Source organism: Spermophilus citellus (assembly GCF_964194105.1).
Source record: "Spermophilus citellus genome assembly, chromosome: 7".
Lineage (NCBI taxonomy): Eukaryota > Metazoa > Chordata > Mammalia > Rodentia > Sciuridae > Spermophilus > Spermophilus citellus.
In genome coordinates, this window is record NC_138188.1 from 50,302,950 (window position 1) to 50,327,249 (window position 24,300).

The 24,300-nt window shown below is 46.5% G+C and overlaps 1 protein-coding gene across 1 annotated transcript in view; it reads left to right on the forward strand.

The window, feature by feature from the left end:
* The window catches only part of PLCH1 (phospholipase C eta 1), a 215,821-nt gene that overhangs the window by 49,334 nt on the left and 142,187 nt on the right, over window positions 1-24,300 (forward strand). Inside the window, exon 2 of the mRNA XM_081302587.1 lies at window positions 2,493-2,610. Within this exon, the coding sequence (XP_081158713.1) occupies window positions 2,532-2,610 (79 nt within the window). The 5' untranslated portion in view covers window positions 2,493-2,531. The remainder of the gene's footprint in view (window positions 1-2,492; window positions 2,611-24,300) is intronic.

Sequence of the window (24,300 nt, forward strand, 5' to 3'; positions counted from 1 at the left end):
TTGTGAGTGAGTTATTGAATCCAGTCCTTAGTCAAGGGAGGTGTATTTAGGTTCTACCTTTTAAAGGCAGAACCTAAATTTTAAAATCTTGTGTATAAGGATTTGTAGGACGTATTTTAGAACTACCACATCGTGTAACAGCTTACTTCCTTCTGGCCCATCCTGACTAGAACACAGGTTTGAAATGTGAAGACAGGATTTCAAGCCCCATTTCTGCCATTTTCTAGCACATCTCAAGATGAATAAGGGTCAGGTAGAGTTGTGTGTCTGTATGGGTTTTGCTAGCTGTAAACAATTGTGTGCTGTGGATTCATCTTCTGATTCTCTTACAGTGTTCCTTGAATGACAATGAGCAGACACGGCAAAATAAAAATGACAAACTACCAGATCAAGTTAATATAGAAAAATGGCACGACCAACATTGGGTTCTCTTTAATTCCACATAAATCGAACAATTTCTAATGTAAATCACAAATATACCTTTTGTAGTTTCCTATAAGAAGTGTATTTGTGATTTATATAAGCTGTGGGTGACTATTGTTATTACTGAAAATTATTGCCAATTCTTGAAAAAAGGTGTTCTTACTCAAAATATAGAAGCCTTCAAAATTACAGATCTATTTATCCTATCTGTATCAATATATAGATAGATATGTATATGAATGCATAGGAAAAGAACTATAATGATACACATCAAACAAAAGTAGTCATTCTAGGAGAGAGACATGGAACAGGGAAGAAGGGACTTCTGATTTTTAAAAACTGGTAAATTTTAGTATTGTGTGATTTTTGGGGTGGGGGGTGTACTGGGAATTGAATTTAGGGATGCTTAACTACTGAGCTACAACCCCAACTCCTTTTTAAATTTTTTAAGATTTTGAGATAGGATCTTCCTAAGTTGCTTATAGCCTTGCAAAGCTGCTGAGACTGGCCTTGAATTTGTGAACCTCCTGCCTCTCTGGGATTGAAGGTATCACCATCATGCCTGGCATTGATGTTGTTTTTATATTAATGATCATATACAACTTCTCCCTTCCTACCTCCCTTTCTTTCTTGTGCTGGGAATTGAACCACGGGCCTTGCACATTGCCTGTACTCTACCATTGAGCTCCACCGCCCAGCCCTAACTGCATTATTTTTATAGCTAGAACTACTTTTTAAAGAAGAGGTCTTTGTAGCATGCGTATTGGCTAAGGAGAGAGCAGAAGTGGGGTTATTTCTGTCATCAGCCATTTTCTTTTTTGTGTGGTACTGGTGATTGAACCCAGGGGCACTCCACCACTGTGCTACATTCGCAGCCTGCTCTTATTTTGAGACAGGGTCTTGCTAAGTTGCTGAGGATCTCACTAAGTTGCTGAGGCTGTCCTTGAACTTGCCATCCTCCTGCCTCAGCCTCCTGAGTTGCTGAGATTATGGGCAAGTGCCAGGGTATCAGCTCTCCTACTGGTTTTGAGGGTTCCCTGCGCTGGTGAGTCTTCCCCAGCCTGAGGGAGTAGGATGAGTAGCCAGACTTAGCCAGGAGGGGAGATTGAGGAAAGGTGGGTCAGGCCAGCTGTCGCTGGATCCCTCAGGGGAAGGTTAGGAGGATCCTGGGAGCTAAGGAGCAGCTGTGAGCCTTCCCTGGGCGTTAACAAATGAAGGGTGCTAAACTAAGTGTGGCTTCGCCCTGGAGCGCTTCACAGAACTCCACCCTGCTCTCACCTGTGGTTTTCCCATCTCTCCAGTCCTGCGTGGCCTTGCCTGGTTTCATCCTGTGAGCAGGAAGGAGGTTGGAATTCTACAAAGTTCCTTCACCAAATCCTGTGAACAACTGGGGCCTTGTTCGAGGTTCTGCCGTCTCTTTCCGAGGAGTTTATTCACCGACCGGACCCTGTGTTCAAGTTCTTGCTGTAGTGAGCCTGGTGTTTCTCTGTGTCTGTGGAGGTGGGCCTCTCAGGCAGGAGCAGCCTGCTGGGCCACTGTGCCTGAGGCCTGTGCCCAGCTGTGGTTACACCGGCTCATCCAGGTGCTGGCCATCCTGGGAAATGCTGCAATAAGCCCAGAAGAGGCCGCGGGTTTTGTCAGGTGTCTGGCCTGTCCATGGCCAGATGGCTGTGATGGTTCTAATGCTTCCATACAGTGATCACCCGGGGCACAGGATTCAGGGGTGGGGCTGAGAACCTCCCCACCTCAACTGAAATCACCAGCATTGGCCAGTTTGGGTCCAGGCTGGATAGGACTGGGTCTCGGATCCTGCAAAACTATCCTGGAACTTGCTCCTGAGGAGTTATCTTCCCGGGAGGCAGCAGTGGCTCTGAGCCCTGAAAGGTGCTGTTGGAAGAGTTGCCATTTCGATTCCTGGTGACACGCTTGGCCCTGGGAAGACTGTGGGAAACGTCCTGTGGGATCCAGTCCTCACTTCTGGGCCTCCTGAGCAGGCCAGCATGTGCGCTCCCCGTGAGAGCGTGTGGCCGGGTCCCCTTCATCGTGTCCTGTTCTGTTTCCCTCGACAGGACAGCTGGTTTTGATGCTGTGCCAGCCGTCTCCTGACAATGAGCTACTGGAACGCGGAGCAGCGGAGCTGTGTGCGCTACCGCAGGCACTTTCTGGTGGACAACAGCGTGTTTCATGGTGAGCTGTCCGCGGCGCTCATGTCTGCAGGTCTTCGCCTGGTTTCTGACAGCGCTTTTATTTCAGCATTCTAGATGCAAATATGGGACCATTGTTGGATTGAACCAGCGCCCGAGTTAACTTGTTTATGGTTAATTACCCAGAAAGTCCCGCGGTGCCCACCATCCCTGCGTGTTGCTGTGGCGCTTCTCAGCCTCAGGGTTCCCACCCTGTCCCTGACAGCTGATTCTCCAGGCCCTCCCTGCCTACCACACTGCCAACTCTTTCTGATGTTTGGGGCCATTTTTGCTAGGCCCATGGTGTGGGTTCAGGTGATGTTTGTGATCATCAGCCAGTGCTTATTATCAACATGGTGTGTCTTCCAAATTCACACGTTAAACAGGCCACCTGTTTGAGACCAATTACAAAAAACCCACTTATTTTTATTGATGTGCTGTGGGGCTTTATCTGTAGGCCCTTTATCTAATCCCAGTTGCTTGGGAGCCTGAGGCAGGAGGATCTCAAGTTCAAGGCCAGCCTGGGCAAATTTACTGAGACCCAGTCTCAAATTTTATATATTTATATTTATTTATATATATATATATTTATAAAAACAAAAAGGTCTGGGGCTACATCTCAGTGATAGAGTGCCCCTGGATTACATCCCCAATAGCAGAGGGAGAGAAAGCCTTATCTGTCTGTGTATTGGGCCACCTGTTAAAGCCAGCTCAACTATTTGTGTGTCCGGCCACCTGTTAAAGCAGGGCAGAGCAGTTTACATTGCGCTCTGCTGTCCCCAGGGAGTGATCGGTATCAGTCATTTGCAGGGCACTTAGAGGACTCACCTTTCCCCTTCTGAGGTCTGTTTATGTGGTGGTGTACAGTCAGCATAAGCTCTGTCAATCCCACTATCAGGATGCCCTCGGTGACATTTATTTAAGAGTCAGAGATTTATGTGGCGCCAGAGTTTTTGGAGCAATCACCAGAAGCCTGTGGCCTGCAGAGGGGGTGAGGGATTGCAGGGGTGCAGGGTGCTATTTGACAATCCTGTGATCCAAGCCACCTTCAACCCTCTAGGGTTGGTTTTCCCCCCTCAATTTGGTGACAGATTTAATGTGTAGTATTGCTTTAAATCGAGCTTAAGATAACAAAGGTGACTTATCTTTATTTGGTGCTTTAGCGTTTATGGTGCTTTTCAACATTCTTCTCATCACTTTGATACAGGACTTTCCAGGAAGAGGTGGCTTCAAGTCACAGGGAGAGGAAGGGGAGCAGAGGGGCAGTGGCTGTTCAGTTGGCATCAATAGTTACCCTCGAGGCTGAAACCAACACTGCTGCCTCTCTGTTTCCAGGCGGGTGCTCTTGGCATTGTCAGGGTAAAGCGCCCTTGGCATCGCTGGGGTGAAGTGCCCTTGGCAGGAGACTGCGATCTTGTGCCTGGCAGTGGGCTCTGCTTCAACTTGCTCTGTGGCTTCCTTTTTCCCACTCATGGCTATCCTGGGGTATTCCCTGTTCGAGTGGCTTCATTCATTCATTCATTCATTCATTCATTCATTCATTTATTTTAAGAGGCAATTCTTAGTGTTGCCCAAACTGACCCTGAATCCCCAGGTTAGGAATCCTCCTGCCTCAACCTCCTGAGTAGCTGAGGGTACAGGCGTGCTCCACCACACCACATTTAACTTCTTTTGTATTTAAAAAAAAAAAGAATAAGTATGACAATTGAAGAAATACAGAAGTTAGGAGAACTAGCTTTATTTGCATAATTTTAATTTTATTCTAGTTTCAAAAAGGTGCAGATTTTAATGTCTTAAAATCATTATTATTTTTATTATTTAAATTTCAATGGCTATAACTTGAGAACACTTTAATGTGTTCTGACAGTTACGTTCCAGTTAGTGTCTTACCATATCGCAGATACTCTACATGAGAACCTTGAGCTTATTGATAATTGAACCTTCCAACCAACATCTTTGCAAGTCACTCTTCATCCCATTTTATCATTTTGTGGATGGAGGAATTGAAGCTTGGGGAGAGCATGAAGTGGTGATCTGAAATTCAAATCTGGTTTGCCTGATTCCCCAAAGTTCTTTCATCCCCAATCCTTTTTATTTTGAGACAGGGTCTTGTTAAGTTGATGAGGCTGGTCTTGAGTCTGTGAGCCTCCTGTCTCGGCCTCCTATTTGCTGGGATTACAGGCCCATGCCACTGTGCCTGTTCCCACTGTTATTTTCTTTCAGGCTGCCTTTTTACGTCAGTAAAGAAATTAATGCTGGGCAGTGGCAGCCACTTGTAATTCTAGAGACTTTGGAGGCCAAGTCTGGAGGATTGCAGGTTTTAGGCAAGCCTGGGCAACTTGGTGAGGCCCTGCCTCATTATAAAAAATATAAAGGGCTGGGGATGTAATTAAGTGGTAGAACATGCCTGGGTTCAATTGCCAGTACCAAAAAAAAAAAAAAAAAAAAAAAAAACACCAAAAAACCCTCACAAGAACAACAACAAAAAGCTCAACAACAAAAACCAACCAAGACCAAAATTCACACCGAGAGGTTTACTCTATCTTGAGCTGTGTTTTCTGTGTCATTTACTAGCTGTGTCTGAATTATACAAGCAAATTATTTAATCAGTTCTCTCCTCTGTGAAATAAGCACTTGGTCACAGTGAGTTTTGGGGGTCTTTCTAGTTGTAATTTCCAAGATTCCCTTGAAATGTTTCTGAGCACCTCTCACTAAACACCAGGGGGCAGCATAGTCCTTCCAATAAGAATTAGTAGTGTTTTACATTCTAGAATTACTTCTGAAAGGACTTAGAGATACCAGTAAATTTTCTCAAGATCAAAAGGATCAAAGCCAATTAGAATTATGATTCTATTTGTTTATCACACAGTAGCTTTAAATTTTTCTGACAATGTCCAGTATCGCTCAGGACTTCTGTGCCCCAGCAGATGCGGTCATCAGGACAGATACTGCCTTCTGCTCTTCCCTACCTCTGCAGGCCTTTGTGCCTGTGAAGGTGGGAGCTTTCTGAGCATGGGGACACTTGTCAGCAGTCTTGTTAACTTTATATTAAGGGAATTATAGTGATAATATCCTTGCTGAGTATTTTAGAACATTTCTGAGATAAGAGACATGTCACTTCTCTTGGAGGGGCTTCTAGAGCAGGAGGTGAACATCCTGACCCTAACCTGGCTTCTAGTTTATGTTGGGCCTCTCCTTATAGAACCTAAATAAAAGGAAACACTACCCTGTCCATTATAAACAGAAAAAATATATATCCTATGTTCACATCCCCAATGCCCACCACCTCCAGCCACACCCCACCTGCTTCCAGTTACCACTCAGTCAAGCCTTTTTCCCTACGAGATCAAGGGCTTTGGGCATGTGCAGACCTGGATGTGCAGGCTGTTCTAGCCAGGTTTCTTTTCTTACACTTAAGTTATTTCCCAGGAGAAAAGAGCAACATTGAAGTCAGCACTTTGGGGTAAAATGATCAATAAGAGTAAGGATAAGAGTAAGGATGAGAACGTCATGTTCCTATACGGTCTCGCAGTTCAGAATGCATATTCCTACCCTCATTTTCAGAGTAAAGAAGTGGTATATTCTCATTGGAGAGAATTTAGAATTTCCCTCAAACCCCCTCAAGAGACAGTTACACCCACTGGGAATAGTTTGCATCTTCACAAACTAAGGCAGGGCAGGACCTCTGGAAAGGCTGGGAGATGCCTGCTGGCTGGTGGAGATGAACTGGTCGAATTGACTTAGTTCTGAATTCAGTGAGAGAAGAACCTGTTAGGAATTAGGAATCTCCTTACTTCCCGTTGTCTGCCTGTGGCCCAGATTTTTAGGGACCCTGTTGAATCTGAAGGGATTTGCACCTGTCAAAGAAACTAATTGCTGTTTTTTTTTCTCTTTCTACTTGGTTTTTATTTTGCTGATGTGTTTGTAATAGAGAAGAAACCTGGGCACAAAATAATTGGTGCAGTATAAACTTTGCCTTAGTGGTGTACACTGTTCATTAATTATTCTGGTTGAAAGTTGCTTATTTGGGGCTGGGGATGTGGCTCAAGCGGTAGTGCGCTCGCCTAACGTGCGTGCGGCCGGGGTTCGATCCTCAGCACCACATACCAACAAAGATGTGTCCGCCGAGAACTAAAAAAAAAAATAAATAAATATTAAAAAAAAATTCTCTCTCTCTCTCTCTCTCTCTCTCTCTCTCCCTCCCTCCCTCCCTCCCTCCCTCCTCTCTCACTCTCTCTAAAAAAAAAAGAAAGAAAGAAAGTTGCTTATTCCCTCAGCTCTTCTCTTCATGGTAATGAATTGTAATATTTTCTTTTTCCCAAGCTTGGATGTGGTCTTGATTCTTATACTGATAATCTGTGTACTTGCAATTAATATGCACAATATGTTGTGCATATCAGCTTTTGTAAACATTTGAGCACCGTAATAGCATATCCTCGGAAGTGACTTAATATTTGTTTTCATGCACCACTGGTTATAATTGTGATATTGGAAAATTTCTTCTAAGTTCATTATAGTACCATCCCAACTTGTTGTTGACATTTACCTCTTTTGCTTGTCATGTTGTCATGTGAATGCTTCTGAATGACTGCCACCAGTCTCTACTAGAAAACATCTTGGACTGGATCATGAGTGTCTCCTACTTCTTGGGGATGAAGGCAAGAGTAATTCTGTGATGAAATATTTTCGCAGTTTGTCTTTTCAAAAAGTTGCCTTGCATGTGCTTTGCCTCATGACCAACTTCTAATGAAACCAAGTGATTTAGTTAATTAATTAAAGGGATACTTTTTATTGCCCAAGAAGGATTGTGCCAGATTCCAAAGTTTCCCTTTAGCATCAGTGTTTGAAATCTCTGCAGTCACATCAGGATGAGAATGTGGGAATATGGGAATGTGGGAATGTGAAGAGGGGGTAGGGTTTGTTTATTTGCATTGCAAACTTTGTAGTTAGTGTGGCACTGGCAAACAAACTCCATTTCTCTTTATAAAGCTGTAGTGTGTGTGTGTGTGTGTGTGTGTGTGTGTGTGTGTGTGTGTTTAGGACTGGTCATAGTTTACCCTGCTGATGGATAGACAGGTAGCCAGGGCAGACACACAAGCTTTCAGGACAAACGTGAGTATATTCAAGGGAAGAGTGGAGAAGTCCCCTCAAAGGAAGAAGAGAGAAGGAGCCCAGATCCTGGCTGTAAACACAAAGGGAGCATGAAATTATGGACAAGTGAGTTCGAGTCCCAATTATTTTAGGCCAGTTTATTACTATTTATAACTCCAGCAGCCTGCTGGCTTTAGGGCTTGGGCCATTACTAGGTTTTATGCTAGAGTAGCGTTTCTTGACGGGTCAGAGCCTAGCTTGCCAACTAGTAACTTTATAAACATTCTCTTCTAGGTTTAGAAATCCCTATGCATATAGAATTCCTATTTATGCAAGATGGTTGGGATTTTGTGAGCATCCTTTAGGTCTCAGATGTTATCTGCAGACTCAGGTGTTATCTGCAGGGAGGAAATTACAAGGGAGAGTTCAGAGAAATGGTTAGAAAAGAAAGAAAATAGTCTTGTTATGGTTTGCACGTGAGATGTCCCCTAAAAGCTCATGTGTGAAACAATGCAAGAGGGTTCAGAGGAGAAAGGATTGGGTTGTGAGTGTCTTAACACAATCAGTGAATTAATCCCTGATGGGCTTAATTGAGTGGTAACTGGAGGCAGGTGGGGTTTGGCTGGAGGAGGTGGGCATTGGGGGCGTGGCTATGGGGTATATATTTTGTATCTGGTAAACGGAGATCTTTCTCTCTCTGCTTCCTGATCACCATGTGAGCTGCTTCCCTGTGCCAGATCTGGAGCCCTGGGGAATGGAGGTGGCTGCTCATGGACTGAGACCTCTGAAACTGTGAGCTCCTAAAGAAACTTCTCCTCCTCTACAATTGTTCTTGTAGGGTCTTCTAGTCATAGCTGCAAAAAAGCTGATGAAAGCAAGTCCCAGGAAAGAAAAGGCACTTGAGTATGTTAAAGTTTCTGAGTTTTGATGGAACTAATTCTGGAGGTGGGCTTGCCCACTAGGTTCCTTTCTCATCCCTGCCCTCGAGTGGCCCCAGGCCCAGCAATGGTCACCAAGGCAGAAAGCATGGAGGGCAGGTGTCCTTTCCCAGTTTTGGGAGGTGTGGCCTGACCCACCTGGCACCTTCGGGCTGCCCTCCTGCTGAGTGGCTGTTGGGCGTGGTGTTCTTCTTGCTAAGTGCTAAAATTTTAAGAAATGCTTTTGTTCTCTACTTACTCTGCTCACTCTACATGTTTTTGTTTGTTTGTTTGTTTAGTTTTTTTTTTTATGTGGTGCTGGGGATGGAACCCAGTGCCTCATGCATGCCAGGCAAGTGCTCTGCCATTGAACCACAAACCCAGCCCTCACCTATCTGAGGATTGATGGCCAGCATCTCATTGGGGGTTTTTATTTTTACCCAGGAGGGAGTAAGCCACCCTAAAACTTAAAATCTCAAGTAATTAGTGAATAACAAAACAAATACTCAGAAATATATTTACAAAAGGCAGGGATAAGTTTTCAAGGGCGGAGTCTGGCTTCCTGTTGTCTTGCAGTCAGCAGGTTGATTGACATCTTGGCAGGTCACACCCATCTCAGATGCTGTGTGGGCCATGGCAGAGCCAGATAGGGATTCATATTGTCCCTGGGCAATTCATATTAACCAGAGGAAGTGTCCACTGGTCACTCCCAGACACCACATGTCTCTATCCACGAGGCTTCCATGCATAGTGACCCACATGCAACCCATAGACGGCTCCTGACACCCTACATTTTCACAGAGGATATTTGGAGAACTTGCTGGGAATTAAGTGTCCAGATTTATTGATATACACTGCTTCCCCTGTTGGAGGCAAGTCGCAGATGTTCACTCAGCCCAACAGGAGCGGTACCACAAAAACACAATGTGTCACAGCAACCACATAGCACCAGAGGCAGAACCGAATACTCTTGTCGAGCTTGGGACAACATGAAATGACCTTTCACATGAGCTGGCTGAAGCCTGCTTGTTCTGTCATCTTTTGGGACCACATGCTCTTCCTTGATATTTTGGGGATGTAGAACATTCTCAATGAAAACCTCAAGGGATGCTGTTTATATTTCAAAATTTAAAGCTTATTTCCTTTTTCTGTGATTGACATTCCATTTATTGAGCATTTTAAACTTGGCATAGTATATATGTAAAATTCTTTCCTTTTCCTCCAGTGAAGGCTCCTCAAAGTACTCTGTCTCATGGCGCGGTCTTAGGGAGACTGACTTTCTGGCTACTTTTGGTTATTGAGGTCCCATTCGTTTTGAAAACCGTAATCTGAAAGTCAGTACCCCCCCCCCCCCCCAGGGCAGCAGCTGGCTGGTGGTGTTGGGGGAGGGGCTGCTATTCATTCCCCCAAGAGGAATTCAAGGCCCAGCTTCCTCAAGGGATGGAGAGGCAGGGGAACATTTCTCCCATGTTACCTGGACACCTGCTGGCATGTCATTGGTGGCAAAGTGGTCAGAACCTTCATCATTTGTGGGTAGGGTTGCATACCGATGACTCTTGAGAAAGGACCTGCTGTGTCCCTTCAGCCTGGCCCCTTCTCTATTCACAGGTCCATCTGTCTAGCGCATGGTGGAGGCACTGAGGCAGCTGTCCCACCCCCTGCCTTCCTCTCAGCTCCTGTTTCTCCTGCAGAGCTCTGGACTGCCCAGGGCTGTAGGGATGGACACCCTTTCTTCTCCCTAGACCCCTGACTGTAGTCTCCTCTCTCACTGTCATTGGGGGCAGCCCCTAGGCCTCCATCTTATGAAGTCTCTGTAGTTCTTCCCTGCTTGTCTCTGGGGTGAGCTGTATGTCTCCATTCTCCTCAGAGTGCCAGCCAGCACTTGGGCCCCCGGGTGCCCAGATGTTGCCCACACAATGGCATTCAGTCTGTGATTTTGAGTGGATGGAATCTCCCTTGTCTCTCCAACAGGTGTTCTTGGACTCTCTAGAGCCAGCCCAGGCAGCTGTCAGCTAGCATTTTAGGTCAGGGTGGCTTCATGTCCCTAAGGATATTCTTCACTGGGTCTTCTTATGCAAGGTGATGTAGCTGGATTGATCAGAACTGAGCAGTGATCTCATCCATGGAAATCCTATTTTGATGCCCCGACTTCTTTTCTAAATCAGGAATCTGATGCAGGGAGAGGACTTGGCCTGGGAACTGCATCTCCTCTGATCTCTCTGTCATGCTTTCTACATCAAGGTCCTTCATATCCTGTCATGAAAAGGGGATGAAGTCTCTGCAGAGTGCTTGCCAAATGGCAAGTTGGCAGTCTGGTCGTGCGGGCAGCCCAGGAGGCAGGGAGCTCTGACGTTGTTCTTCAGAGTTAGAGCTTGCGTCGTGGGAACGAGCCCACTGCCTCTGGAGAGGTCTGGCCGGGCTTGCCCACTACTCTCCACTTCTTTTTGCAGCCCTTGATGGTGGGAGGTCAGTTGAACAGAAAGGTCCTTGAGTGTTTGATTTCTCTTTGCTTGGGAATATCGATTATCTAATGACTCCATTAGAAAGAGGGAATAATGTGTTTAATAGAGTCAACGTTTCCTTCAGATTTGCAGACTTCTCGTTTTAAGTGGTTTCTTAATGAGAATGATTTCTCCTTAGACCTGTGTTGCAAATTTAAGCCTTTGTTCCTGAAGCTGTATTTCCATAATTATAATTAACTCTCCTCCACACTCTCATTTTCCCAATTGTCTTTCCTACCCTGTGCCTAAGAGATTGACAGGAGAACCAGTATCTTCCCACCAGAAGATTCAAGGGTCTTCCAGGGCAGCGTAATTATTTCATTAAGTTACACAAAAGCTCTGGAGTTTTTTCCTTGGACCAAGGTGGTAATTGTTAGTGATTGCATTTGTAATCATGAACACCTCCTATCCCCCACCACCTAAACAAAGATGAGAAGCTGCAGTTCATCCCAACAGCTGTGTATAAAGTCATCCCAGTAGACCTGCGACATGTTTACTGTTAAGGCTCCTTCCTTCTAGCAAGTGAGTTTGGTGTATTACAAAATGTAAACAGTTGCTTTCAAAGGAACAGTCAGAGGCCCCTGGCCCAGCGGCTTTGCATGCACTGGGAACAGCAGTGTGCGCCTGGCTTAGACCTGCCCTCCAGCTGCACACGCTGACCATGTCCAGCGCCCTCCTGCTGCCTGCTGTCCTCTGGGACCCTGGGCTCAGAACCGGTGGAGCGGAGCTCCTGCCTCTCTGGGTTCCTGCAGATCTCTCAGCCTTGCCCTGCCCTGCCCTTCCTCCTGGCTCCTGGCTCCACTCACCTCTGCAGTCCCTCCTTGCAGTACCACAGTCAAGGTCCTCTGCAGAGGAGCCTTTCCTGACTCCCAGACCAGGCCAGGCTCTGGGCTGCCTCCTCTCAACACCTGGGGCTGTCTGTTGCACATTGCTATCCCAAAGGACAAGTAGTTGTGTGACAGCTAGTTCCATTTCTGTCCCACAAGTTCCAGGAGAGCAGAGGGTGTTGTGATGGTCTCCAGGACATGGGACACGGGCATTGCTTATAGTAGGTTTTCAGCTGAACAGCTGGCTGAGAACTATCTAGCATTTCCATTTCTTGCCCTCTGTTGACTCTGGGTTTTAAGCTCATGCTGTGGAGTCCTCTGTTCTCAGACTGCACCCCCTCCTTCCTTCTCTTGAAGAGCCCAGGAAAAAGACCCATCAGCCATTTCCTCCCAAGGTGGAGGAGGAAATGAGGGGCGCCTCTGAGAACCCAAGTGTGCCTTAGAGAGACTTTCATAAATTCAGAACACCTCAGGTAGAGTAAGGACAGACTGATTTCTATATAAGAATTTCTTCGGCTTTTAAAATTATTTAATGATAGCGCCTAGACTTTTCCTGTTGCTTAGATGGTTTTTTATTCAGCTCTGAAGCTGGAGGTTTCCCTCATCAAAATAGCAGTGTTAGTAAAAGCTGCTTAATTGTGGTGTTTTGCATGCTATTAAAATTCTTTGCTGCCTGTTTCCGAACATTTCTAGCTGCAGAAGTGAGTGCTGTTTGACTGGTGATTCTTACTGCAGACAGCTAGACGAGACCTGCACCAGAGCACAGGCAGCAGCAGCTATCTCAGAGAGGAGCAAGAGGGCTAGGGGGACATGATGAGAGTGATTAAGCCGCAGAGGGCTTCTTCAAAAGTTAAGGAGATGGCCAGGCATGGTATGCATATCTGTAATCCCAGTGACTCGGGAGGCTGAAGCTGGAGGATGGCAGGTTTGAGGCCAGCCTCAGCAATTTAGTGAGGTCCTAAGCAACTTAGGAAGACCCTGTCTCAAAATAAAAACAAAAAGGACTGGGGAGGTAGCTCAGTGGCTAAGCACCCTTGGGTTCAATCTCTGGTACAAAAAAAAAAAAAAAAAAAAAAAAGAGAGAGAGATGCACTTTTATTTTAGCTTTGTAACCAAACCATAGCCAGTGTGTAATCCTTTCACCTCAGGACCTCGAGCAACAGGAGAGTCCATCCTGACACCACCTTTCAGGTTGCAAAATGGCTGAGAAATTGGCCCCTACCCCGGCAGGGTAAGAGTAGAATCTGTGAAAACTTTTTTTTTGTACTGGGGATTGAACTCTGGGGCACTCAACCACTGAGCCACACCCCCAGCTCTATTTTGTATTTAGAGACAGGGTCTCACTGAGTTGCTTCGTGCCTCACCATTGCTGAGGCTGGCTTTGAACTTGCAGCCCTCCTGTCTCCACCTCCCGAGCTGCTGGGATTACAGGCGTGTACCACCACACCCGGCTCAGCATCTGTGAAAACTTTTCTTCCAATTTTGTTTTGCCTGTATTCATCTCTTGGTATGTGACTGGAGATTTTTCTTAACTAGATGGAGATGATAATGGCATATGCCCAATTAAAAGGAAGAAGAACGAGCACATTTATTATTTAGCGTCCTACTTGACTCCCGGCCAACTCAAAATGGAACATCAGTGTGTATCTGAGAATGACTGTTCTTTGAAACGGTGCCAGGGGCAGGATTTCATGGTCTATATTTTCAAGCTAAGCAGAAATTTGTCTCCAGATGTGGAGCTTGGCGATTAATTAATGCCTTAGGCCAGTGGACCCCAGCCAGGGCTGCCCGTTGAAATCAGCTATCAGGGGAAAGTTACCTGCATCCCAGCCCAGAGGTTCTGCTCTTGTTGGTCTGGGCATAGCTTGGGGATGGGGAAGTTTTTAGAAGTCCCCAGGCGATTCCAGTGCTGGCTGGCTAAAATCCCCAGACGTGAGGTGACCAGCACAGCTCAATCATCTCAACAGAGCTTTGAATTTATATACTGGACAGTGGTCATTTTCCATGACGATGGCTTGTTTTGTAACTGACTCTTGAAGGATGTGTGAAGGGGGTGCAGATCTGCTACGAGACACTCAGTCTTTGAGCATCAAATGACCTCATGGCATTATCCATGGCCTCCAGGTGATGAACTGAAACACTTTGGGAAGTTTCTTACCACCTACGACAAAACACCTGTTTGTAGTATTTTGATCAAACTGCAGTGGTGACTACACAGTTCACAATGGGGTCATTTAAAGAACTGAGACAGAAACGAAGATAAAATGTAGGAATTGGGAGAACAGTGCCACCATTTGGAGGTTATCAGACATAACCTTGAGGGTATTTATAAACTGTCTGCCATGCGACCAGCGCGCGAGCTTCATAAAAGAAGGTTCGACGCATAAAAAATTGCTAGTGAGTTTTAAATTAAAGAGACAGACTCTCATTTACCTTTATTCCTAGCTCTAAGACGGCTTCTCCTAGCTCCCGCCTCCAGACTCATAATGTGGTGTCGAGGTTTACAGAAGAGGCTAGCGAGAGAGAGAGAGAGAGAGAGAGAGAGAGAGAGAGAGAGAGAGAGATCACGCCAGGGAGTGAGCTTTTATTGGGGAACAAAAAATTCAAGGGAAATCCCATCCAATGAAGGTTAAGGGGGGCAGCATCCCAAGGTCAGGGCCAATGACTGGGTCTTCGGGTCAGTGGCCAGGCATGCCTCTACACGACAAGCCCTCATACTGGGACAGGGTGGGGAAGGCTCTGACACCGCTGTGTCTAAGTGCCTCTCACCCAGCCAGGGAGGTAACTCAAATCACGTGCGAGGATGGCCTCCCACAAAACTGTATTTATCCACTTTGAAAAAGTGAGCAGTATCGGAGCCTTGGAGAGCCTCGCACATTTTCTGTTAGCCTGTGCAGACATTTGGTCTGCCCCCATCATGGTACCCGTGAGACAGCTGATCCCTGTTAGTCCTGTCCTAGCCTCAGAGCTGTGAAGGAGATCTGTCTCAGATCCCTCTCCTTTTCATGACCTCCTCTTCTTGGCATATAGGATCTTTTGTGACAATCCAGAGAGGAACGGGGCTGATGCTAAGACAATATGTTCAGATCTTGTTGGGAGGAGTCAGTGGACATTTTTGAATGTTCTTAGGCACCTTTGGGAGTTGATGCTGAATCAAGTTTGTCATTGTGACTAGCCACTTTGGCAGCATTAACCCTTTTAAATCTCCAATAAGACCATCTTATTATTTTTGGGTACCAGGGATTAAACTCAGGGGCACTCCACCCCTGAGCCACATCCCCAGCCCTATTTTGTATTTATTTAGAGACAGGGTCTCACTGAGTTGCTTAGTGCCCTGCTTTGCTGAGGCTGGCTTTGAACTTGCAATCCTCCTGCCTCAGCCTCCTGAGCTGCTGGAATTACAGGCATGTGCCACCATACCTGGCCAACAAGACTATTTTAGAGAGCAAACTGTTTACAAGTTTCATATCAATCGCATTGTTAAATTGTGGTGTTCAAACCCAGGTTTTCTAGACTCCAAAATCCAGTGTTTTCCCACCATTGTGACATGGTGATATATCACATAAATTTCTTTTAAAGCTACTAACAGAACAAGAACTAAAGAACTGAGACAGAAACGAAGATGAAATGTAGGAATTGGGAGAACAGTGCCACCATTTGGAGGTTATCAGACATAACCTTGAGGGTATTTATAAACTATATTTATCCACTTTGAAAAAGTGTTGTGTTTTAGGAGAGCTTCAGGAATCTATGGATGCTGCCAGAGTTCTGCAGAGAGGACATCAAGGGTGGGCTGGGAGCTGGCTCTATAGAGGTCCTGGTAGGAATGCAGACTCTCAGCTCCACCAGGGACCTCTTCAGTTGGAATCTGCATTTTTTTTTTTTGTACCAGGAATTGAATTCAGGGGCACACAATCACTGAGTCACAACCTCAGCCCTATTTTCTATTTTGTATTTTATTTAGAGACAGGGTCTTACTGAGTTAATTAGCACCTTGCTTTTGCTGAGGCTGGCTTTGAACTTGCGATCCTCCAGAGCTGCTGGGATTATAGGTGTGCATCATCATGCATTTTAATAAGACCAGGGTGGTTAAGTATGAGTGAGGTCATTTGGGCATGGGTGTGAGTCTTTCTAAGTGAGGATTAGTTAGTCCTATTCTCCTGGAAACAGGAGAAAAGGATGGGATCAGAGGGCAGAGTTTGAGAGATTCAGTCAATGGTTGGCTGACTCCATAGCTCTGGACCCGAGGTGGGACAGGACATCATGGTGGAAGGGTGTGGCAGAGGAAGGCAGCTCAGGACAAGGCAACCAGGAAGCAGAGGGAACTCTGCTCACCAAGCTTCCAGGGATCTACCTCCTCCAGCCACATCCTACCTGCCTGCAGTTAGCACCTCGTTAATCAGTGGGTATCAGTGGGTTAATACTCCATGTTTGAAACACAGGAAGATGCAGTAAGGGAAAGCAGCAGCATTCTGGCTGCAGTGATATGGGGCATATCAGAATCACCAATGCCATGAGAAGCCATCCTATGAAGGGATATGAGCAGAGCCTGCGGCTGGGCTTGAGGGCATTTGTGACACCTCTGGAAACATGTACATTTGTGTACCCTCTTCCTATGAACAAAGCCCTCAGCTTCCATTATGTTTCAAATAGTGTTATTCCTTGCCCCTTTCTAACCCTCTCATGGAACCCTTCTCCTTTTGTAGATGAGAAGGTAAGGGACAGCTGGCAGAGTTAATTCCAAAAGCCATCATGCAAGCCAACTGGCCTTCCTGATCTGAGCTAAGCACTCTGAAATGCTAAGAGGATTTTCTATGGGATAACTCCTGCAAATCTCTATGCGTCTGATTATCAGAAATGGTGGGCTCTTTCTAGTGCTGGAATATTACATGACAGTGTCTTGGGCCTTGTGCTTTGGCCAGGTGAGTGAGAAGTATCCTTTTTGGAGCTGCCATAGGCCTGACCGTCCTTGGGGACAGGTGTTGGGACCTGTCACCAAGAGCAGCAGGTCCCTGAGGCTGGACTCTCCTTGTGTAGCAGCATCTCCACACAAAGACTACTTTTTAGCACCTTCATAGTTAATAAATGATTATTAACTCTGAGAGAGCTAGGTGCTGCCCTTTACAGAGTACTGTAATCCACGTGGCATTTAAATCCAGCCACCAGTTCACTCTCTGGAAATTTATCATCTGGTGAAGCATCAATTCCATGAACCCAGAGGACATTCACAACATTTTTTTCATTTCTCGAGTTGCTGCTCTGTACCACTGCAGAATCATGGCCTCTGAGGACACTCTTTCAAACAGTCCTCTCCTATGGTCCTCCCAGAACCTAAGTGTCCAGATCCTCCTGGGCTGTCAGACAGGGCTGGAAGATGGTTGCTCTTCAGGGACAGATACCTTCCCTCCACTTCTCCACTTGTCCCTGTGTTTGAGGCCGTGTTTCCAGGTGCATGTTAATATCTAACAACTCTAGGCACATTGTTTCTGATACTAGTAATATATGATTTTTTTCCTCAGTTGAGAACAAATTTGGCATAAGTCATAGTACTGAGTTATTTCTAAATTAAATTAATTTATATAAAGTGGTAAAATGTTATTAGTTTCCTATTTTATTACCTTTATTATTCATGAAGAAGCAGTCCTTTCCTCTTTTCTCCAAGGTCTTTAATAAAATCAGCCATTGTAACCATTTTGTGCTAATTGATGAGGACTAATGAAGCAGAAAATTAAAATACTTTTGATGTTTTAATTTTAATAGTAATCACTAGTCTACACTTCACAGTTATTTCTCTCATTGATAAATATATGGCTTTAGAAAGGATTTCAATCTTTCAAAAATGTCTTTGCTATCTACTGAGCCTCGTTAGATTCTTGAAATCCTTGCTACTGGAATGATTTTATCAATGAAGAAGAAATTTGAAGCTAAAATCAATATGATTATTGTATGCTTCCAGGTATCTCTCTGCCCTATGTGTGCAGGTATATATTTTTTTAAAGATAAGAAACTTGGGATATCTCAAATATACTCTCACCTTTAAGACAGTATGCACTTGCTGTATTTTAGAGAGTGCTTATACTATAACCAAACTTATTTTTCGAATAAAAAGGCCTATGGCTTTTCTATAGAATTTTCTGGACTGGTAAAGACCTCAAGAAAATATTCTGAGCTCCCTTCAAGCATGAAAGCTCTAGAGAACGGGAGACATGACTTAGTATTTGGTGACTGGATTAGTGGCCACCTTTTTATTTGACATTTTTTATCAGCGAAGGCCCAGAGGCCTGGGAAGGCTAGTAGGAGGGTCTAAGGTGGGTCTGCCCTGGAGACTGGTATGGGCTGAAAACCCAGTCCCTGGGCAGAGCAGGTGCTGGTCCCTACCATGCTGCACCATGTGCCTGTGTTCATGAAGTCACAAGATTTCTTTGCTTTCTTCCTGCTGATTCCCAGGCGTTGGCCTAACTCTCAGTCATTCCCCCTGAGTCCTCATTTCCCAGGAGTGTGAGCAGGGGTGTTGTGCCATTTTCTCCTGCGTTGACTATTTACTGACCTAGGTTCCTGCTGGGAGGCAGCAGTTAGCACAGCTCAAGTGGCCCTGAGTATGGAGAGCTCACAATCCTGGCTGTCTGGCTCTCTCTGCCTTCCTCCCTCCCCTCCAGCTCCCGCAGTACCTTTGCATAAGGATAATTTTGCTCCATTTGCTTTACTTATTTTATTTTTTGTGGTGCTGGGGATTGAGCCCAGGGCCTCGTGCATGCGCGGCAAGCACTCTACCCTCTGAGCTATATCCCCAGACCTCATTTTCTTTATGTACTCACACTCTTCTACACTCACATGTGCCCCCACACACATACACACACATTGTTTCTGAATAATTTTAGAATAATCTGCATACGTCATGGCCATTTGCCCTAAATACTTCACTGTGCATTTCTTAATGCAGGCATATTTTCTTATATAATTTTGCTGTAATCATCAACTTATGTCAATTTAACATCATTAAAGCCCCTTAGTTATTTTTTTCCCCTTAAATCCTTTATTTTTGGAAGGTTTTCAGTTGGTCCTTGTTTCTATAAGGATCAGGAAGGAAAGAGAAGAAGGAAAGTAACAGACATGGGTCACTGTGAAGGCTTCTAAACCCCCCATTCCTCAGGGTAGAGAGGGCATAGGTGGCTGTTCTGATGCTCCTCTGCTGTCACCCTCTTTGTGTTTGGCAGGGGTGGGGTGAGGTGGGGTGGGAAGGGCTGTGTTTTCATTTTGTACCCAACAAAATTACAGAGCTGGTCCTGCCTAGGATTCTTCCATGCTGGGCCAGGAACTTTGGCATCTGTCATTGCAGGTGTTGCTGTAGAGGAGGAAAATGAGGCTCTGAGAGATTTAGAGTCACTAGGCTTGTATTGGGGAGAACCCAGGGTTTAACTCCATTCCTCCTCATCTCACCTCTGCTGGTGTCTCCTCACCTCCAGCAGCTCCATGCCCTTTACCTCCTGCCCACCAGGTCCAGTTATTTCTGGACTGAGAACTGACGTGCCATTTCTTTCTCTCCCAAGGAAATCTGCCTTCTCTGGGCACCGCAGGCACTCTCTGTCATAAAGGCCTGGCTGAAACATTAACTAGCAGGCCATTTGGAAGACCTTAGTAAGTTGATCTGTCTTGAGAGACTATCAGCAGCTTTCACAGGTCTGTGTTCCCCTGGTTTATAGAGAAAGGCCGTCTGTGGTCTCATTCCCTCATTTCCCCTGCCACATATCATAATCCCAGCAACTGGTTTTATTCAGACACCCAGGTTTTGGAGTCCCCCTGTAATCCTTGGGGCCTGGGGTCCTGGTTGGTGCCCCAGGTCTTCCTGAGTACTGGGAGCTACCTGGGGTCTGAACTCTGAGTTAGTGGGGGTGAGTGCACCTCCTGCGGCTCTCTGTTCTTCTGACCCATTCTAGGCCCCAGCACATGCCAGGAAGTCATCATCTCCTGTCAGATGTTGGCTCTGGCCTCCTCGTAGCGGCCCCAGGTTGCAGAACAGCTAAAGCTGGCAGGGACTCAGGAGGGAGGGGGACCTGGGGAGGAGTCGGCTGGAGCCAGCCTCTTCGTTTCATCAGACAGGGTCAGTGGAGTCCATGTTTCCTTTCTGCAGAGCCATGGAGGTCAGGAGTCCAGCCTCTGGTGATGAACTGTGAGCTGTGACACACTGAAAGTCGCCCCCAGAGGGTCAGTGTGGCCTCTTGGCTTCTTCTAGAGGGGCTGACCAATCCTGCCTGTTTCTTTGGACATCCTTCCCCTCAAGGTTGTGTTTTGTTATTGAAATATCCTCCCCAGGCCTTGTAGGATTGGATTTCAAGGACGGTGGGTCTCTCTTCCCATCCTCCAGGGTCATGATCATCCAGCTCCCTCAGAGGCCTGGGACTGCCCTCAGGAGGCCTCTGCTCAGTGGTGTGGAGGCGGAAGCTGGGGTTGGGGTGGCCTGGTCCTGAGGCACCTGGACGTTGGCAGCTGGGAGGGACTGTCCAGAGTTGGCTGTGTCTTTGGCCTGAGCTCTCTGGGTACCGAGCATGTGCTCAGGGGACCTGTGCCATCCTGGACTCCTCCTACTCAGAAGAGCTTTGCAGAGGGGAAGGTGTTTAATAATCCAGCATCTTCTGCCCACCCGTGTGGTTAGCTTTATGTATGTTCCTCGGGGGCCAGTCTTGTGGGCAGTGTTCCAGATAGGCAGGTTTGCCTTGCGGTGGCTACGCGGCCTCCAATTCGTATTGTGGTCCCTTTTTGGCAGACTGTAAGCTGCGATGAGCTGGGCAGATCATGTCATTTACTCTTTGTTAGACTCCTGGCAAAGTGTCCTGTCCCAAGCCATCAGATCTGCCGTGGGTGGGTGCTGTATAGGCTGTGTTCACCCTCATCTGGTGTCCTAGGGGCAGGAGGGCCAGGCTTTCCTGGACTTCTACCCTCCGTGTCCAGACCCCCCTCTCCCGGGAAGAGGAAGAAGGTCTTCCCCATCCAGGGGAAAACCACATCCCAGCGAGTGGGGAAAATTTGAATATGTGAATACTTAAGTTCTGAGAATCTAATTAAAACTTCAGCCCTCAGGGCAGATATTTGTTTTAATATATGTCACTGTCAAAAACTATTAGGGAGTCCCCTGTGTCTACCTTTCTCTGGTTAATTCCTCCCTGTTAATGTTATAATTAACACTGATGAGAACGGATGGAGGATATCCAGATAGTGGAGGCTGAGTTTTTTTATCATGTGTGGCTGGGAACTCACAGGCCCCACATCATGTCATTTTCACACTCCCGACTCTCCACCCAAGGCTGTTCAGGTTCTCTCTGTGGCCACCAGCTGCAACCTCCCGGTTTCTTACAGGGCCTGTGAGTCAAATCTTGCCCGTGAGGTCTCCGTGGTTTTTACGGTTTGCTTGAGCTGAGATCAAACACAGAGCCTACCAAGGATTTTACCTTCAATTATATTGACAGCTTCATCATTGGTGGTGATGTGCCTGTAAATTTTTATGCTAACCTATAAAATTTAAAGTGACATGATCAATAAGCAGTCAGGTCTTTTAAAAAAAGTAATGAAAAAAATTTTACCTTAAAGCCAAGAGTCTTGAAGGGGGAGATCAATAAATCATCCATGAGACATCATTACAGAGGGGCAGTGAGGCTTATGAGGGCCTTGTCTCTGTCCTGCAGAACACAGCAAAATAAATATGGGTAATACTGTGTTTTGAGAGTCAGATGCTTAAACAGGTGTAGCAATTACTGTGTATTGGTGCGTGTAGGGGAAGTCCAAACTGGTTTGTTTGACAAAGGTGCGTGGCCTGCAGGACGTGTCCTGTGTTGTTGGGATGGGTGGTCCCCTCTCTTCAGTGATGAGCGGGCACATGATGTGCCTGGGGTCTGGACAACCTCCCTTGGCATTTGTTCAGCAGGTGACCCTGGAACCCCCCCCCCCCCCCCCCCCCGGCCTGCAGCTGCCCCCAAATAGAACTTCATGGTCGCTGGGTTTGCAGCTCCAGTGTTGTTCACACTCTGTCGTCTGGCCTCTGGTTGTTGCTGACCCTAGTACATTAGCACGTTTGCCTGGGTTGGGGAAAGAACGCTGTGGTGAAGTTAGAATCCCAGTTTCAGGTCATCCTCCGCCAGTACCTGGTTTTCACTGTGGGGCAAGCCCTGAAGGAGACCCCAGGCTCAGCTTCCTCCTCCAGGAGAGCAGGGTGGCTGAAGGATGTGCTCCTGTAAGGGCTCTGAGGAGCCCCAGAGGGAACTCTGCTGCACGGGTGGCCCATGTGCCACCTGCCTCCTCTGTGGGGTACCTGAACCTCTTTAAGATGCATTCTCAGTAGCATTCCATCTTGCTACCTCGGAGCTTAGTACCAAAGTTCTACAATTCCCTGGTATGGTCGTGTAGGGGATTCTGAGCTTCTCGTGAGAGCAATTTCCTTCACAGGCCTCCAGTGTGCTGGTGGTGTTTGAATTGAATGATTTGGGAGCCTGCTCTCCTTCATCCAGTTAACTTCACATTTACAGTGATTGTGGCATTAATCTACTGAGTTAAGTCCATTGCAAATATAAACTGAGAGCAGATTTCTGTTTATCCTGTGGATTATCAGTAGACAGGCTAATGTTTCTGACTCTTCCATTAGTTCCTTTTCTATCTCTATGATTTGCACAGGTCAGGTAATGGGAGGGGACTGCCCCTGCCGCAAGCCAGGTATTGCTCAGGAAGGCTAGTTAGTACAGATGGTCAGGGGAGTTACAGAAGGACCCATGCTCAGTGTCCCCAGAAGGATCTGGAACACTAGTCTGGGAATAAGCAACGGGTCACAGACAGGACACTGCTTCAGGGCTTGGTACCCTCAGTTTTACAGGTGGAAGCATGCTCACTTATCCTGGGAACTGTTCTCTGGAGCATCCACTCTGAGTTTCCCTGCATCCAACTCTTTGGATTTGTGTGCGCGTTGGAGGATTCTCTTTGAGGTTTCCTATGTTCGTGTAGCTACATTAGCTACATTGATTACATGATTTATGTTGAGAATTTGACGTTTCCTATGTAGTTGAGTACATAGTGAACTTCTGAAAAGGAATTAAGCTCTGGTAGCTCTGTTTTTTTTTTTTTTTTTTTTTTTGAAGGGGGCTTCTATGAGACTTCAGATGTTAAAAGAGATTGAAGTTTGTAAGTGCAATGCTCAATATCTTCATTTTACCTGTGCTAGTCAGCTTTCCAGCACTGTGACAAAATGCCCAAGGCAAGCAACTTATAAGGAGGAAAGGTTTATTTTGGTTCACAGTGTTGGAGGTTTCAGCCCTTAGTTTGCCTGTTGCCTTTGGGCCTCTGGCGGGGAGGATGCAGAACATCATGGTGGATGTGTGTGGCACAGGAAGCTGCTCAGCTCATGGGGTTCAGGAGGCAAAGAGGGAGGGGCTGGGGTCCTAATATCTCTCTTGAGGATATGTCCCCTAGTGTCTTAAATTCCTCCCTCTATGCTGCCGCAGTCTGGCTGGGCACAAACTCACGAGCCACTCACAGCCTTGTAGATTCAAACAGCAACTCTTTATTCCGGAACTCTCACCGGCACTCTACACACATGTTCTGGGGAAAATACACTCTCCACCGGGCTCTGCGTACCAAATACCCTCTGAATCCCTGCGAGAACTCAACGGGAACTCAAGGAGTGGGCGCCTGAGGTAGCAGGATATGCCCTATTCCCAGCAGGATCCACCCTAAACCTGGAACCGCCCTATTCCCAGCAGGATCCACCCTAAACCCAGATCCACCCTAAACCCAGATCCGCCCTAATCCCTGAGCAAGGTCACCTTTCAAATCAAAACTCTCATGCAATGTCATTGCAAATGACCTGGGTCCAAGGCAAGCCCATTTCCACGATGGAGAGTCCTCCCTCTAAGCAACATTGGGTAGGCTGACAAGGAAATTGCCATCGTCATTCCTACTTGGCTATGGCTCTCAGCACTATGCCCCATTTCTTGAAAGTTCCACTGTCTCCTAATAGAGTGCTACATGCTGGTGTCCATGCCTTCAATGCTGGGCCTTGAGGGACATTTCAGATCCAAGATATAGCAATACCTTATCTAGTGAAGATGCTGGGACCAGACTCTGGGGAATCCAAGCCTAGCTCTGGTACTTCCTTCCTGGGCCACTTCAGGGAAGTCACTTAACCTCTCTCTGCCTCAGTTTCAACATCTGAAACTTTAGAGGGATTGTACCTGATTCACTAATAAGGGCACCACAGGCATTGACTAAGGTACAGGCAGCGTTGGGAACAGTGTCTGGGATGTAGTGGTCCACGAGTGTCTGTGATACTCAGAGTTTTCCTCTGTGGCAACACTGGTGGGAGGGCTGTCACCTCCTAGCT